Source organism: Pelobates fuscus, chromosome 5 (assembly GCF_036172605.1).
Source record: "Pelobates fuscus isolate aPelFus1 chromosome 5, aPelFus1.pri, whole genome shotgun sequence".
Classification (NCBI taxonomy): domain Eukaryota; kingdom Metazoa; phylum Chordata; class Amphibia; order Anura; family Pelobatidae; genus Pelobates; species Pelobates fuscus.
Window position 1 is genome coordinate 276,442,934 of NC_086321.1, and position 17,916 is coordinate 276,460,849.

Here is a 17,916-nt window from a genome sequence, read left to right on the forward strand (position 1 = left end):
AAACATATGGTTATGCCTTCAGTGACACTAACTCCCTCTACAGCATTGTGGCATAGAACTTAATAGACAAGGAAATTCTCTTAAGTGATACCTCCATAGTCCTGATCAAATTTAAAGGCACACTATAGTTGACAGAACCGCTACAGCATAATGTAGTGGTTCTGGTGTCTGAAGCCTTCCCTGCAGGCTGAGCATTGTAAACGCTTGCCTAGCAACACTTCTAGTGGCTGTCATTCAGATGGCCATTAGAAGTGCTTCCTAGTCCAGTGCTGCAGAGATGTGAGACTGGCGCTGTAACGGAGAAAAGGCAACTTAAATCCTCTTAAGCATGATCAGAGGGGGCTGATCTTTGTTTAACCAATTTGCATATGCACACCCAGAATCCCTTGTAGTAGTAACATTACTGCTAATCTGAGACTTGTGGGAAAAGAGAGACTTTTGGCTTGACGGCTGCAAATCTGTGTTTAACAAATATATTGACTATCTATATGTAGATCTCTCCCTGAAATACCCTTTCATGTTAAAGGACCACTATAGTGCCCTGAGGGTGCCCCCACCCTTGGGGTCCCCCTCCCACCGGGCTGGATGGAGAGGAAGGGGTTAAACTTTCCTCTTTCTCCAGCGCCGGGTGGGGAGCTCTTCTCCTCCTCCCCAGCTGAATGTGCATGCACGGCAAGAGCCGCGCACATTCAGCCAGTCTCATAGGAAAGCATTTACAATTTACAATGCTTTCCTATGGTCACTGGCGTCTTCTCACTGTGATTTTCACAGTGAGAAGCACGCAAGTGCCTCTAGTGGCTGTCAATGAGACAGCCACTAGAGGCTGTATTAACCCTAATATAAACATAGCAGTTTCTCTGAAACTCTGTTTTATGGAAAAAATGGTTAATCCTAGCTGGACCAGGCACCCAGACCACTTTATTAAGCTGAAATGGTCTGGGTGCCTATAGTGGTCCTTTAACAATAAAAAAAACTTCATACCTTACTGAAGTTCACGCAGTGTAAAAGATTTTGCACCATTAGGGGATGTTTTGTTTTATGTACCCACAACCATACACACTCCTCCCACCGACATTCTAAACTATTCTCCCAAGATCCACATAAAGCAAAAACTGAACTTTTATTCTTCTCTTGTGGGCATTCTCTGAAGTATAAATTAGTTAAACTCATTATTTATGCATGTTGCTGTAATCTCTTGGATAGATTACAAGTATACACTGTATACTTGTATCATATTACGCTTTCTTCCATTCACCTCAACTGGAAGCTATATTTCCTGAGAGTGTCTGGAGCTTTTCTATGCAGACTTCCTGTTGGCTAAGCTAGAGCGGAAAGTGTCTCCTCTTCCTTCTCAGAGTATTGTGGTATATGTTTAAATGTTTACCTCACATCCATGCTTACTGGGAATTACATTTGTCTTGTTTTAGGAGGTATGCAGCTGAAGATTTTTAGTTCTAGTTTCTTCATTTCTGAAATGCATTATGTACTCTACACAACTTATTTTAATAATAATAAAAAACCTGGTTATTGATACTTCTCCTGTAATGCCCTCTTTATGCAAAAGTTGCTGGGAAATCTGTTTATCATGGTGTTACCATTGTTTTGTATGAAAACATTACTGGAAACCGAAAAGAGACAGTTACAGAACTACATCATCAAACTTCAGTGGTTCTTTATACTTAATGAGCCTCTCTGCTGTGTTCTGGGGGGGAAAAAGGCACTGTCTACATTGCTGTCTAATGGTACCTCTTGTGGCTGACACTTTGCAGTGCCAACATTCAGCGTCTCCATACTCCCTAAGAGATGCATTGAGTCAGTCATATGTGCACACTAGTCCTAAATGTTTCTCCGTTTGGAAGCAATGGATTAAAACTATCTGTATTGCTTAAAGAAGCAGTGGCTGCTGTGGTGAGAAGTAAAATGCTTTAGTTTATTATTTTTGTGGTGGTCTTAATCCAAATAATTGGTCCCAGGGCACTCTAACATTAGGAATACAGGCTTGTATTTTTGTGACGTTAAACTCAAAAGGCAGCAATTACCCAGAGCACCTGCCTCGCAAAGACTTCTCATTGAGCTGCATTGGCAAGTCTGATTGGTCAGCCACAGGATATCTGGGCTGGAGAAGAAGTGTAAGGCTCACAAAGGCAAGGAGAAGAGGATAATAAAAATGCATAATTAAATGCCAGACAGTTTTCATTTGGACTATACTAAACACTGTTTTTTGTTTTCTTTTTTGAAACCCATGGCGGGGGCGGTTTTTAATGCCGCAGGGCGGTATAGTACATCCTTGTTGTCCTGGGGACTTACCTTGTCCCAGTTGGCAGTCTCGATCCTAGGGACTGCCTTGGAGCCCAGGCAGTTCCCCCTCCAGCAAATTTGTCCTTCCTGGGGCATGTGATCGTGTGGCCCTCGTGATCACATGGCTGGTATGGCTGTCTTCAGCTCTGCCTGCAGGAGAACTGCCTGAGCTCTAAATAATCCATAAAGAAATTTTTAAAAATGATTTAAAAAGAAATGTGTAATTTCGTTCCAATTGTATTTTGATATTAATCTACATCTATTTCCATCAAAACAAAACCCCAAGCCCTCAGTGAATACTATCTTAGCAACCTACTTTTGTACCGTACCCTTACACTTTTTTTATTTTATTTTTGCCACTATACCCCACTCACTCTAGCATGTAAGCTCATTGAGCAGGGCCCTCAATCCCCCTCTGTTTCTGTGCGTCCAACTTGTCTAGTTACAAATGCGTGTCTGTTAGTCCACCCATTATACAGCGATGCAGAATTTTTTGTTGCTTTATACATTTTTATATCAAAATACATTTAGAATGTTATATATTTATAACTCTTAATTTATATTTATCTGTAACTTTCCTAGACACCATAAATCCTGTACATGAGGGTACATGAGACTTCACTGAGCACAAATATCAGTGTTTCAAAACTGTAAAACTTATAACAAGGATGATATCATCAGTGAAAGTGCTGTTTTTTGCATTTTTCACACACAAACGCCACTTTCTCTGACAAGATCATTGTTGTGATAAGTTTTCCTGTTTTTAAACACCAATATTTGTGTTCAGCGAAGTCTCCCAAGTATAACACTACATTAAGCTGTAGTGGTCCTGGTGACAATAGTGTCCCTTTTAAGCATGTGCCTTCATGTTGTTCACCTAGCAGTCCACATTAGAGTCTATTTAAGCAGCTTGCGCCTACTTTCACTCTTGGTAGTTTGTATAACAGTCCACCAGGGCTGTCAATCAAGCAGCCCAGAAACGTTTTCATTCTCTGTTGCTATTGTTAGTTTTGTACCTGCCACAAAGGAAGACTCTCTTACACCTTTTTTTTTTTTTTTTTTTAATGCTAAAACATAGAATTGGTCTGTGTATAAACTGAACAGTTTATCAAACAATTCCAATAATCCTATGTGCTGAACAGAAATACACTATGGTGAAACTGCTTATCCCATATTCTCTAGTTGGACGCGAGATTGTGTAATTATAAGATCAATTTCCATAGACCAGGCTGGGATGCTCTTCAACCACAAAAAAGTAGTAGTTCTGATAAATACACTTGGTGTTACGAAAATGCAATGGCGAAATGAAAATATTGAGACTATTTTTGCAAATTTATTGTTCAATTCTTGTGTTGACACAATTGCTGATTCCTATTTCTTGCGTCAGAACAGAAGTCATTTGTAACTAGAGGAAATATAAGAATGCTGTGTTTTTGTTTTTTAAAGAACAGGCCGGTAGATTTCATTTAAAAACAATGTTAATCCAAATTACTTGTATTTAGATCAGTGTAGCACAAATGTATGACGTAACGTTGTGCATAAATAGACTTGTATGTTTTGTGAGGAATTCCTCCTTACATGTATACAATTCTCTACGGAATGAGAAGGTGCAAATATTCCCTTATCAATACAATGTGTGTAATCACAACTAATGATTTAGCAGTACAATTGAGGCTTCAGATGCAAATGTCATGCTAATCCATTTTCTTCCTGAAAGTCTTTGGCGTTTGAACCTGCTACTGTAAGTTGAGGGAGTGTGTGGATTTTTAAACCTGAAAATGTCCTTATGATGAGGCATTTATAATGAACACATTTATCCTCCTTTGTTTGTCTTGGAGGAATTTAAATCGGTTTGATGCACTTTCTTTCAGGAGAAAAGAAAGAGAAATACAAACACTTTTTGGCTTTCAAAGGGCCTGGATCGGTGTTTGCATAACACAATATGTATTTAAAAGGAGTTCATGTAGTGTTCTGTCTTTGACATGCAAATTGTGTTAAAAATTCAATTTCAGTAACTTTGATGAGATTGCCATTACTACTTCTGAGTTGCCTGTGCATTGCCAGGAAAGCTGTGTCAGATGTGATGCTTTTGTTGCCCAGAATGCTTTTATATCCCATATATACGTGTAGAATCCATTTATGGCAAGAAAAAACAAAGCCTGGTTACATTTCTTTTGAAAAGTGAAGCAGATTTTACATGAAATGCACGTTGCAGCAGTGGTTTTGTTTGTTCTATCACCCTTCTCTAGTATAAATGGCTCATTAGTATTGAGATGGTTCACAGCAAAAATAAAGCTAAACAGAAATTAGACCCCAATTTTTTTTACTTTTAACAGAAATATATTGGTAATGTGGATGACTTTGTGTTTCTATTTTTTTTTTTCCCTCATTGAGAGTATCACATTTTCTCTTTTTAGGCAAGTCAGTTTTTTTTTTTTTTTTTTTTTTAGTAAACTTGTCTCCATTTTAAAACCAATAAAGCAGAATTATTTTAGCCTTGATATTTAAATAGATCTGTCCACCTTGATCTGTAACTGTTTTTTATTTTGTAATTGGTGGCATACTTCCAGGAGAGCAATGGTTGTTTACCTTATGCATTACCTTAGTTTCAGTTTGCATATAAAATCTTTCACATTCTTCTTTCCTCTTCCTGTTAAATGTTGAAATCTAGTAAGAAAATACCAGTTCTCTTTATAGATCTGTTTTAACAAGCCCTGCTGCTCTCTGAAGGGAAGCTGCTAATTTTTTAGTGAACCTCATTACCAATTGCTGTAGGATTATTCTGTCGCTGTATCAATGCTGGCATCTCTTCTGTATAAGGTCTGGGCATAGCTTGGTGTCGTTTCTGTTGAATGTATAACAGACTATGAAATTAACTATGAATAGAGGAAGAATGTGTGTAAGGTGGTTCAGTGTAAAATTTACATTTTTGATTACTTTTTGCAGTTGTGTTTAACACCAGCCTTTGTTTATCTCCTAGAATGTCCTAAAAGGACACTCTACTGGCTGTGCTCCTTGCATAGCTTATGGTACCCGTATCCTTGTCTGTCTTGTGTCTTGGAATTTTTTTAACTGCAGTAATTTAAAATTGGGCACACTTCTGTCATGTTTGTATGGCCATGCACTTTCACAGGTCCCTCTATGGCTACCCTTACAGGCTTGTACATCCAGGTTAATTGATGCACTCCACTGCAAAAACCCGTTGTAGAGGAATTGTGAGCAATGTTCTCCAAAAATATAATTACTTGCTGCACGATGCAGTATATATTCCAGCACTCATACCTGTCCACATGGCATTGTCGGTCTTAACCCATTCTCCCTCCCCCCCCCCCCCCCTCCCCACAAAAAAGTGTGGAAAAACATTGAAAGGTGAGCGTTCAACTTTGCCCTTGCCTATGGGAGACCACATAATATCTGAGATTACATCAATAGTTTTGGCATGCAGGAAATCTGTTAAGCTTGTTTAGTTTTACGATTGTCTATACTGTATATGTTCATGGCCAATTTACATATTTGTTCCTGGTGAAATGCAGTAGCTGCAGAGATGCAAAAAAAGGCTGAAACACCTGGATCGTTGTTTGCATAACACAATTTGTATTTAAAAGGAGTTCATGTAGTGTTCTGTCTTTGACATGCAAATTGTGTTAAAAATTCAACACTTACTAATTTGCCTGTTGAGCTGGGAATTCTGGTAGAATTGGGAAATAATTTCTTTGCCCAATGCAGACACTTCCCAGGGTTCTACTTCAGACCTATTGGTGAATCAGAGCAGTATCATTTTTCTTTGTGGAATTTCATCATGTTTTGTTTCACTATTTTTTTTATATATATATTTTTTTGTACTTTATCTGGTTTTCTATGTATTGTTGTGCAAGTTCCTATCTTGGAGTACTTCTTTTGATGTGCTGCCTAAATATTTTGTTAAGGATAATGCACTTGTTTCTGAAATGGTATTACACCACCTCGTTACTTGAAATACATTTCTTTTACTGCACAGAAATTGCTCATTTGTTTCTTTATATCCCATTGTACAGCACTACAGAATTTGCTGGCGCTAAATAAAGAATTAAATAACCAGATTTGTGCATTAGTCACATCGCATGGTATGTACATTCTCTTTATAAAAAAAAAGAGGAAAAAGTGGACTTTAGTTGTGACTGAGGCCATACAGTGTAACTGACATACTTCTCATTTTCTTTAGATTGTGAGCCAGATGCTCTGTTTTGATCATATAGGTATTTTAGTCTGTAGGCAGAATTTACTAAATGTTTGAATAAAAAAAGCAAAAGTAATCAAAATCAGAGTTAACAAGTAGCCTTAGTGCGCCACAATAGCGTCTTCAGGGTATACTGGTATACATTTGCATTAATTGTCATGGCATTAGCTGGCTATGCACAATTTTATATTATGAAGGTTGATAACAAATTAAATTCTCGCTTATATAAGTAACGTGAAGGTCAGAAAGTAGGAGTCAGAGGAGAGACAAAAGGGAGAGCACCTGACATGTATCTGAGTCCTAGCATTCAATAGACAATACGTGATACGGGTATGCAAGTAAGTTGTTGCTAGGTAGATTGTTATATACATTTTTAGTGACACGACGGAGATTATCATCGCTAATTCTGTCTCAGTAACATGTGTATCATCGCTGAGTGATCTAGCTAAGTAGTCTTAGAAAAATAAACATGTTTAACGGTAACATTGTCAGCCTAAAAGGCATTGTTGCTGCACCTTCTGACGCTATTATGGTCAAGTTAAATAAGATATCTGCTTGTAAGCTTTTGAGGCCACGGCAGCCTGGACAAACGCGTTTGTACTAAGTATAACAGTAGCATGGCATTTATAATTACTGCATTGAGGTGAAAAAAAACACACTGGGCTAATCCTCATTCACGTCTTGCTGAACCTTGCTATGCATGGGGGAAAACACATTGATATCAGACTTAGTAAAAATAACGTGTCAGGCTTTGCGAACCCGGAGCCGGTATGCTGGGTTAAGTCCCTGGTTCTCGTAGACGGTCATGCAAAATGAGTGCGGGACTTGGGAAGGTCGGTATGCCTTGGGACAGTCCACTAAGGGGATCCTGTTGCCAGAGACAGTCCATTGGAACTTGCAGGGGTTCGGTGCCATGGTAGTGGGGTACGGTGGTGTGCACCCGACAGCCTCTCCTGGTTCAGCCGATGCCCACATGCGGGAAGTCCGTGATGGCGGTAAGGAGTTTACCGGTGTTCCGGAGCGTTTGTGTTGCGGCGAACTGGAGTCTGCCCGGGCTTTCCTGGCACTCAACTCCCCGCTCCACGTTTCTCCCTCTGCACTTCCTGGGTGCTCGTCGTCCTGGTGTCGTGTCTCTTCGGCCCGAGGCCTTAGCAGGGGCCTGTGCCGCATGTCCATTGACCCCATCAACAGGGTTGGGGGCCCGAGGGTATGCCTGAGCACATCTATCCCCTCGGGTATATGGGCGGCGTGGGAGGGTCACCTCCAGGTAGGCCCCCAGCTCGGAAGAAGGGTACACTGTCCCAGTATCAGCTTTCTCCTTGTGAGCGGTGAGGTGTGCCGTTCGGCCCTTGGGTGGTCCCCGTGGGTACCCCCGAGTGACTCCGCCAGGCAGGGCTGTTGTAGGGATCATGACTGTGCAGCAGCGATAGGCGATACGTCTGCCATTAGCCCACTTTTTCCTTCTGCGAATTTTCTGTGTTAGCGGTTGGCCCTTTAGCGTTATGAGGCTATTGTAGTTTGGCTGTCGGCATTTGGGAGGCTGCTGAGGTCGACGCTCAGTGCGGTCTTGTTTACCTCTGTCTGGCCTCTGTGTAGCTTGTGCCTGTCTCATGAGTTGCTGCAGCTTGGACCAGAAATTGTCAAATATGACTCCCAGGGTGTCCGGAACTTGGCACCTAGGATCTGCTGTGTCCGATTGCTCTGTTGTCTGGCCCATCGTCTCAATGTCTGGTGCATCCGCCATCTTGGATGGCTCCCGACCCGCTTGATAGATCCGCCGGGTGCACAGAGGCGTTTAGACCAAAGGCAGTACAGGTCTTTGGGAACCGGGATAACCCCCACCGGCGGGCGGGGGGGGGGGGTAGGATGTGTGTGCCCCCTCGTCTGCCAGAGAACCGGGAGAGTGGCCGTCCCTCCTCGGCTCCCACCCGCACAGGCCGCCTGCCGCACGTGGTCCGCCCGGCACCGGAGGACCAAGTGTTTGGTATCCCCGGGTTCAGGTCAGTCTTTTGCACTCGATTTAGTGCTGTCAGCAGTCTGTGTGCTCGGGTGGTCGGGCGTTGTGCCCGGAATCTTGGATCCAGACTCGGGAGCCCACTCCTTGTACGTCTTGTCCGTTTGGTAGTCAGGCTCCGCCCCCCCTCAAGAATATTTCTTAGTGTAATCCCCAACTGAGCGCAGCTGCACTCTTGGTTTACCAAAATAATGCGTATGCTAGGCTTAAATTTAAGTTACATTTTGAAAATAAAGTACAATACATTTGGTTTTGATGCAGTGCACTTCTTAAACAAAATGTAATTTAAATGGAGTTTTCTTTATTGGGGATAATCTATTGGTGCGGTCACATTTTGGCTGCAGTTGAAGACTGCCATTTCTCCCCCCCCACCCTCCTCTTTAATTGTTCAGAATATTTGTGTATAACACATTTGCATAGTAATTCAGTAATTAAAGCCTACATATTGTCTATAAACTGCAGTGAATGTGAATACATTTTTGTGAAGTTTTAATTGCTAATTACACTGTTTTTAACTTAAAAATGAATGGCAATGTATCAACCAGGCTCTCTAAAACCAGTATATCCCATCTAAATGTTGAGAGCAATGTATTCCCTGTAGGCATAGACAAATCAAAGGATTATGTTCCTGGAATGCAAAGGCATGGCTTTTAATCTCTAGATTACAATACAATAAATCTTATGTCTACAGTATATTCAAGCTGATCTTTTAAACATCTGTTTTGTTTTTTTTGGGTTTTGTTTTTATTGTCAAACATGGCCAAAAGAATGCAAACCTGTATTAAAGGACAACTATAGTCACCCAGACCACTTCAGCTCAATGAAGTGGTCTGGATGCAAGGCACCCCAGGTTTTAACACTGCAGCTGTAAACCTAGCCATATCAGACAGCCGCTAGAGGCGCTTCCGCGACACTCAAATCGCATTGAGCACGCTAAACGTCCATAGGAAAGCATTGAGTAATGCTTTCCTATGGGAGGTTTGAATGTGCATTCGGCTTCACTCGGGAGCTGACATCAGAGGGGAGGAGAGGTCACCAGCGCTGGATTAAGCTAAGTGGCTGAAGGGGTTTTAACCCCTGAAGCCCAGAGGGAGAGGGGCCCTAAGGACTATAAAGTGCAAGGAAAACGAGTTTGTTTTCCTGGCACTATAGTGGTCCTTTAACCTGTGCATCAGTGTAAATTGCATAAATAACCATATTCAATTATAAATACAGTCCTTGAATGTCCGCACTATTCCAAGTGAATTAGTGTTTTGTTTTTTTTTTTTTTGTATTTTTTTTTATTGATATAGCGTATTTTTACCCGTACAAATATATTAAAAGTATCTAACTTTTATTCGTAACTTTTATTTTATTTTTTTGTTTGTTTGTTTCTTTGGCCATTTGTATTACATTTTAAAGTGTTATGCCACAGGTCTAAGCCATGTTTTGTCCAGGGCCGTTATAACATTTTTCATTCATATCTGTATTGCGAATTAGTGGGTGTGTTGTTTTTTTTTGGGGGGGAGGGGGGGTTCCCTCTTCTGCTCTCCTTAGAATTGCTTTGTTATATATTTGTTTCCACAGTTGTGCCAAATTACTCTTTAATTTTTTAATTTCTTTTTAAAATGTATTGCATTTTTTTTCTTATCTTTTAGAACGAAGATAGTCCCAGTCCTAAGAGACAAAGACTATCTAATTCAGTCTTCGATTATACAACCGCATCGCCCGCCCCATCGCCCCCGATGCGACCATGGGAGATAACCTCAAGTAGGCGGCCTCCTTCGGCTCGACCCAACCAACACCACTTCTCAGGGGAACGATGCAACACTCCTGCACGCAACAGAAGAAGGTATCTGTTGGGTGATTGACTACAGCCACTCCATTCTATTACATTTTAGGAGATATCGAATATTGTGTTCACTCAACCTTGTATTTTAAACTCTTATGGTTTTACTATATAAATTTGATTTGACAATGTCCACTTGTGTGTTAGTATCAGAGCGAAGAATATGAATAGATTTATATTCCTGCTGAAGCTCTCTCATCTCTGCACTTCCATTTCCCAGCTCATCTGCTGTCTGTTGATCACCAGGGGGTGCGTCACTGTTGTATATTTGCACATCGATTCGGCTACAAAACAGGGCTTTCTGAAAGTCCCTACTAAACTATGGGCTCCTTGCTGCATATGTTCAGTGAGATGCCATCTCCAATTCTGTGAAGGAAAAACTTAAGTGAGGCACACTCTAAAATCTATATAAATGTCAACGATTCTTGTCTGCTTACAATGTTGACAAGGCATGTACTATCATGCAGATACATGAGTTAACCTCACTAGGAATTAGATATAAACATTAAATCAGGCATGCAATATGTTATGTCAGAGATCCATTTGATTGAATAGGAGGATTGAGTCATACAATAATTTGTCTCCCCTGACAAGTATGGTTACATGTCTCTGTTGTAGGTCATATTTATTGACTCCACGACAACTTGGTTCCGTGATTTATCATTACCAGAGTCCTAGCATATGATGAAGAAATGTTGTTTGGTTTTGAATGATGTACTCATCATTAATAAAGGGCCACTTTACTGCCCAAATAGAAAAAAAAATCACTCTTTAGTAAATATACCCCAAATTAAAACTTGCATGCATTTAATTATGCATTTTTTTTCATTGGAGTTGTATCTAGAAACGGTTTGCAAAAACTGCAGTTCTCCATTCTGCAGCCTTTGCAAGCCCTCCTCTTCTAATTCCGCCCAGACTTTATGTGACTGTTCAATCAGACTTCCTAATGTAGTTCTTTGACAGGCAGGTGCTCTGAGCAATTGCTGCCTCTTGAGTTTAGTGCAAATAACTAATCAAACCAGGAAGTAACAGGAACTGTTGTCTGCTTGAAAAGAGGGGGGGGGGGGGGGGGTGTAACCAGGTTAATTTAGAGACATTTCTATTTCTATTGAAATCTGCACGTTTTTCCAAAATGAAAATAGGATGCTATATAGGGGTATGGAGGAGTGTCCCTTTAAGTAGAGAATGATTTACTATTTGGTTTACCATTCTACTGAAAATACAAGCCAACTCTTGGCATCTCTGCAACATTAAGAAATCTTTTTTTAAAATTTTATATAGAATATTGAACACGTGCATTTATTTTGTATAGCTTGTACACACATCTCATACAGACTGGAAAATTGTTATGTAAGTTTTGTTATTTTGTTTACTGTAATGGAATTCTGTGGTAGCCAAACATTTAAAAATAGTCTTAAAGGCAAACTCCAGGTTTGAAATGATCCCTATTTTTAATGCACTTGTAGCTCTTGAATTAAAAATATGCATTAAGAGTAAGAAATACCTTCCTAAATGTATTGTATGATGAATAGCGTAACTAAGCTGTGTGTGCGCACCACTACCTGGACCTTAAGATGATGGCCAAATCATGCTCCTATGTCAGCTGCAACTTAGGGTCTTTCACACAGCTTGACATGACGTTTGTGAAGAATTTACAAATATTTGAACAGGGTATGGATTCCTCCTCTAAGCTGCAAAGAAATATTTGACTCAATTAGACAATAACCTAGTACAGGGGATTGAACTTTGTTTGTATTTTTTTTTTTTTTTTCAACACCATAAAATGCATAATTCGGTCTACAGACCAGTTGTTTATGGGCTGTGGTTTTGTTTTTTAATTTTCTGTGTACTGCAGAGAACATGGCAAGACAGAGCATAAAACAGTTACGTGTGTTCAATTTTGTGATTTTTTTTTTTTTTTTTTTTAATTTTTATTGCAGCCCTCCGGTCAGACGTCAAAGAGGAAGACGGGACCGGTTGACTCGCCACAATTCCATAAGCCAAGATGAAAACTATCACCATCTCTCCTATGGCCAGCAGCAAGTAGAAGAACCTAGAGCCTTTCACCCACCGAATGTATCCCCACGAATGCTACACCCAGCTGCACATCCTCCCCAGCAAAATGCGGTAATGGTTGATATTCACGAACAGGTATGAAATGTTTATAGCTACAAAGATCAAAAGACCTGAAAGTGCACAGAAACAAAGCATAAGTCCGTTAGAGTAGAGATGTTCACTTATGTAAACACTATTTACATTGTAAGGAAAATGTTTCCAGAACTGGAGGGGGAACAAAATTCAGAATGACATGTGGTACTGCAGAGTTTTGAATCTTTTCTGTAATTCCCTCAACACAAATGCAACTAAAGCAAAAAAAATTATGTAACCGTAACTTTTTTTTGTTTTCTTCACACAACACTGCAAAAAGGCGTTGTAATCTAGAATAGCAAGCCAGTTACTCAGTGCATCTATATGTAAATAGAGCTTGAGTTTCCTTTTTTTCCACATTGAAATTTGCCAGATTGGTTATGTTGGTTTTGAGACTGTATGGTAGTCCAGGAATGTGAATTACCCCCATGATGGCATACCATTAGAAGTACACAACCCATGGTATTGCAAATGAGGTATGTCCAGTCTTTCTTGGTAGCCGTTTAGTCACAAACACTGGCCAAAATTAGCATTTAATTAACTTTTTTGCCCTTTTCACACTCAAACAAATATTAACGCTAGCTTTGGCCAGTGTTTGTGACCAATTGGCTACTAGAAAAGACTGGACATACCCCATTTGTAATGCCTTGGGTTGTTTACTTTGGTAAATGGCATGCCATCATGAGGTTAATTTTCATTCCTGGGCTACCATTGGGTCTCAAAAGCAACATAACCAGTCTGGCAAACTTCAATGTGTCTAAACTGAAAAATGTAATGTGCTATATTTTTGACACTGTAACTTTCCAAAACACCATAAAACCTGTACATTGGGGATACTGTTTTACCCGCGATACATGGCTGAATACAAATGTGTACTTTATTACAGTAACCGCTAACAGTATTGTGACATTCACAGTTAAAATGCCATGCAGAACTAAAAATAACTTATTTTATCACATTTGTTTATATTTTATTGATATTAAATTATGCTTAATATGTGACCTGAAAGCCCTGCTTCTCCTGAACAAAATGATATATGAAAGGGGTGAATTACGCCTGAACAGACATATAGCGCAAATTCAAGGTTTTGTTTGTTTTGATATGATCACAACTTGTACAATTGGCTCAGTTCTTAAGAGGTTAACAGGCTTTGTTACAATTGTTGTTTATAGCAAATTACAAGCATAAGGGCAAAGAAAAAACCCATAGCCAACTGAACATGTGACCATAGTTACCGTAATATGCTGACCTCAATATTCATGCAGTCTTAATCCACCATTATGAAGGCATTTGAGTGTTTTCTCAGACTTTTGTAAACCTATTTTCCTTTTTTGTCTACAGATTCATCAGGGCACAGTGCCCGTTTCTTACACAGTTACAACGGTAGCACCACATGGAATTCCACTATGTACTGGACAGCACATCCCCGCTTGTAGCACACAACAAGTTCCAGGTTGTTCAGTGGTATTCAGTGGGCAGCACTTACCAGTTTGCAGTGTACCTCCCCCAGTAAGTACCAACATGAAATGTATTTTTTTTTAAATCTTTTTTCTAGATAGAACTGTATTTCAAAGGTCTGTGTAGGGATAGGTGGACAATTTACTTTATTAAACTCCCATCATTCTCCTATTAGATCAACATTCTCCAGTAATATCTACAGTTGTAATCAGAATTATTCAACCCCCACTGAAGACCAGGTTTATTGTCTAAATTTACTCTTTTAGCTGTTTGCAATGAACAAATCGAACAAAAGCCATTGGAATAGCTCAACACAACAAATGCTGCAAGTAGTTTCACCAAATTCATCTGAAAATTCAACTTGTAAAGACTTCTCCAGTCTCCAAATTATTCAATCGCCTAAATAGAATCCATCACCACGGCACAAATATGCAAAACAGGTGTTGTCTCAAGTACACCTGATGCAATTAATCAAGGGCTTCATTAGCTGCACTAGGTGTGCTGGAACACTTGAAAAACTGAACTGGCTAGGGTTCTGAGTGTCATATTTGACTGCATGTTGGTAATATGGCCAAGCCAAAAGAATGGTCCACGAATTTAAGTGAAGAGAACAGGATACAAAAAAAGATTGCAAATGCTCTGAATGACACAGTTGGAAGCATTTTTCGCTTGTTTAAAGGAGCACTATAGGGTCAGGAACACAAACATGTATAGGGTTAAAACCGTCATTAACCACCCTGGTCCCCTCATGCCTCCCTAAATATAGTAAATCTTACTGGTATTCAAGTCTACAGCTGCATGCTTTGTGCCTGTTTCCTTAGACCTGCCTGCTGACATCAGCAGAAGTGGTAGCCTGATCCAATCACAATGCTTCCCTATAGGATTGACTGAGACTCACAAAGAGGCAGATCAGGGGCAGAGCCAACATGATTCAAACACAGCCCTGGCCAATCAGCATCTCCTCATAGAGATTAATTAAATCAATGAATTTCTATGAGGAACGTTCAGTGTCTGCATGCAGAGGGTGGAGACACTGAATGTTTGGATGCATTTTAGGCAGCCATGACCCCGGAAGGATCTCTAACAGCCATCTAAGGAGTGGCCAGTGAAGTTATCACTAGACTGTAATGTAAACACTGCATTTTCTCTGAAAAAACAGTGTTTACAGCAAAAAGCCTGACGGTAATGATTCTACTCACCAGAACAAATTCAATAAGCTGTAGTTGTTCTGGTGACTAGTGTCCCTTTAAAGTTGAAGGAAGCGTGGTTACATTACCTGGACTGGGCAGTATAAGAAAGCTATTAATAGTTGCAACCAGATTTTTTTAAAAGGCAGGTTGTGAAACACCCTCGAGTGACTGCAAAAGACCTGCAGCAGGACTTGGTGGCAACAGACACATAGGTTTCAGTGAGCACAATAAGGCACAAACTAAATGCAGAAGTTTTCCATGCTAGAACTCAGACAAATACCACTATTGACCTAAACGCATAAGAAAAGTCTGCTCCAATATTCTCAATCCTTTAACCCCTTAAGGACACATGACATGTGTGACATGTCATTATTCCCTTTTATTCCAGATGTTTGGTCCTTAAGGGGTTAAATAAGCCAAGTTTTGGGATTTTGTTCTGTGGAGCGATTTAAAGAAAACTGGAACCTTTCAGCCTAACGGATCAGCGGTATGTCAGGAGGAAGGAAGCATAATCTAAAAAGAACTCTGCCTACAGTTGAGCATAGTGATGCTGTGGGGCTGCTTTGCTTCCTCTGGCACTGCAGCATGTAGAATGAAAGATGGATTAATTGATGTATCAGGAAATCCTAGGAGAAAACGTTAGGCCGTCTGTAAGGACGCTGAAACTTGAGCGTCATTTGACCTTCCAACAAGACAAAGAACTCAAGCTGGTGCGTTGTGGCCTACAGGTGACCAGGCTGAGGGAAGGCAGGCTATTTCCCCGCTCTACGATTGCTGTGCAGATCAGCTTTACGCCTGTCATAAGGGTCACACTCGGCAAGGACTGGGGTGTGCGTTGAGGCAATCAGGGATCCCTGTCCCCAAACATGGATACTGCCTAACCCGCGGAGCTGATGGGGTGCCCCTTTGTGCTTTGATGAACTCCTGCTTATATTGGGTACAGGCATTGGCAGAGGGGGATAAGGATAACACAACATATCCCTCATTGCCATGTGTATTCTTTCAGTTTTAGTGTAGTATTTCCTGTTCCTGCACTAGGCCAGGGGTATGCAACCTTTTGTAGCATTGTGCCAAAATAATATCTTGATGTCCATTGGCGTGCCGGTCCTATTTTTAAAAGTTGAGGTGTGTATGTTGCCGTATTCTGATTGTGTCATATATGGGTGCTGCAGTTGCTTTGTAGCGTTCTATTCGCACATATGTAGTCTGTTATATTGTATGTGTTCATGAATAGTTTGTAGTATTGTGTATTATACCTATGGATGGGGGCTGCTTGTGGAATTGTGTTGTGGATGATATGTCAGTGTTTTGTGGTGTGTGTGTACATGTGGGTCTATTTGTGGTATTGCATGTTAGGTTGCTTTTGGGGTTGCGTGCATGAATGTGAATTGTCAATGTTGCTGTGTTTGTGGGGACTTGTGTGTATGTTTGTGGACTGTTCGTATTATTTGCATGACGAGGAGGCTTCATCTGCAACTCTGTGTATGTTTAGCAGTGTTGGTGGCTTCCCTGGTGTTCAGTGGGGACCAGGCTTGCCAGTTAAAAATCAAGGGCACTTCTAAACTGAATGTGTTTTATTATTCATTTCTTTTTTTGCTAAAGTAAATGCACAAAATATACATGCCAGTCAGAATTTGTTTTCAATAATGTGTAGTGGATGCAGTGAGAGTATTTGATTAGTGAATGCAGTGTATGTTTGTGTAGTGGATGCAGTGTGTGTTTGTGTAGTGTGTGAATATAGTGGATGCAAGGTGTTTGTGTAGTGTGTATTGGATGCCGGGTGTATTGGATGCAGGGTGTTCGTGCAGGTATGTAAAGTGTGTAAAATGGAAAGAAGGGGTGGGGTTGCCTTTTTATCTAACTTTTTTTTTTTTATTAAAGATATTGTTTGTAAAATGAGTCCCCTCTCCCCTGATTCTTACCTGGCCAGGGAGGGAGGATAAGACATTCCCTGGGGTGGGTGGGTGGGGGCGGCGCACTCTTACTTGCCTTTCCAGCAGCTCCCCTGTCTAACTCTTGCGGCCTGTGTGCCACGATATCCTGTGGCACTCGTGAGCTGAAGGCTGCTGGGAAGGTAAGTAAGTGTGCTTGTTGCCCCAGGACCCTGATGGCGGCCCTGATCTGCATTATCTGCAATATCTGTATCTTTATAGGCCGATATTGCTGAAAATGCAGAATATCGGCCAGACCAATAATGTCGATCCCTAGTGCCATAGGTTGCTGACCCCTGCACTAGTCTATGCTTAACTAGGCCTGTTTCTTATTTACACATGCTTATGTAACATGCTCTACTTGAGCCTCAGTCATTGTTAACTCTAATTGTCCAGTGGTATCTTTTTCATGTTAACTGTAGTTCTATGATATAGCATATCTAATTCTGTGTCCAACCCAATAGAATTGTGCTCATGATGTCTTACTTATTTTCTCACAAATGCAGTGTTCCTTGTGGCGCATTAAACTGCCTTTGTTGAAAAAGTTTACCGTACATGTTTATGCTCCACTGTTTTCTCGTGTCATATTTGACAAAAAAGAAGTGTGCACTTGCCATGCTACCGTTTAAAAACGTATGATGGTTAATGCTGTTGTCGCCTGACTTAATCCCCATAGAAAATCTTTGGTGATATTTTGAAGAATTCTGTTGCAGCGTGCCAACCCAAGAATATTACTGACTTTGAGCTACGGTCTAAGATTCCCATGGACGCTGCTTAGAAGCTGGTGTCTGGCTGCATCTCGTTTGCAGCAGATCATAGCAGCCAAAATGTGC

General features: G+C 40.6%; 1 protein-coding gene across 4 annotated transcripts in view; it reads left to right on the plus strand.

Moving 5' to 3' along the window:
• RNF38 (ring finger protein 38) overlaps positions 1 to 17,916 on the plus strand; it is a 190,491-nt gene that overhangs the window by 162,366 nt on the left and 10,209 nt on the right. For all 4 annotated transcript variants that reach the window (XM_063455337.1, XM_063455340.1, XM_063455338.1 and 1 more), the window contains 3 exons: positions 10,166 to 10,359; positions 12,297 to 12,507; positions 13,846 to 14,013. In XM_063455337.1, the coding sequence (XP_063311407.1) occupies positions 10,166 to 10,359; positions 12,297 to 12,507; positions 13,846 to 14,013 (573 nt within the window). The remainder of the gene's footprint in view (positions 1 to 10,165; positions 10,360 to 12,296; positions 12,508 to 13,845; positions 14,014 to 17,916) is intronic.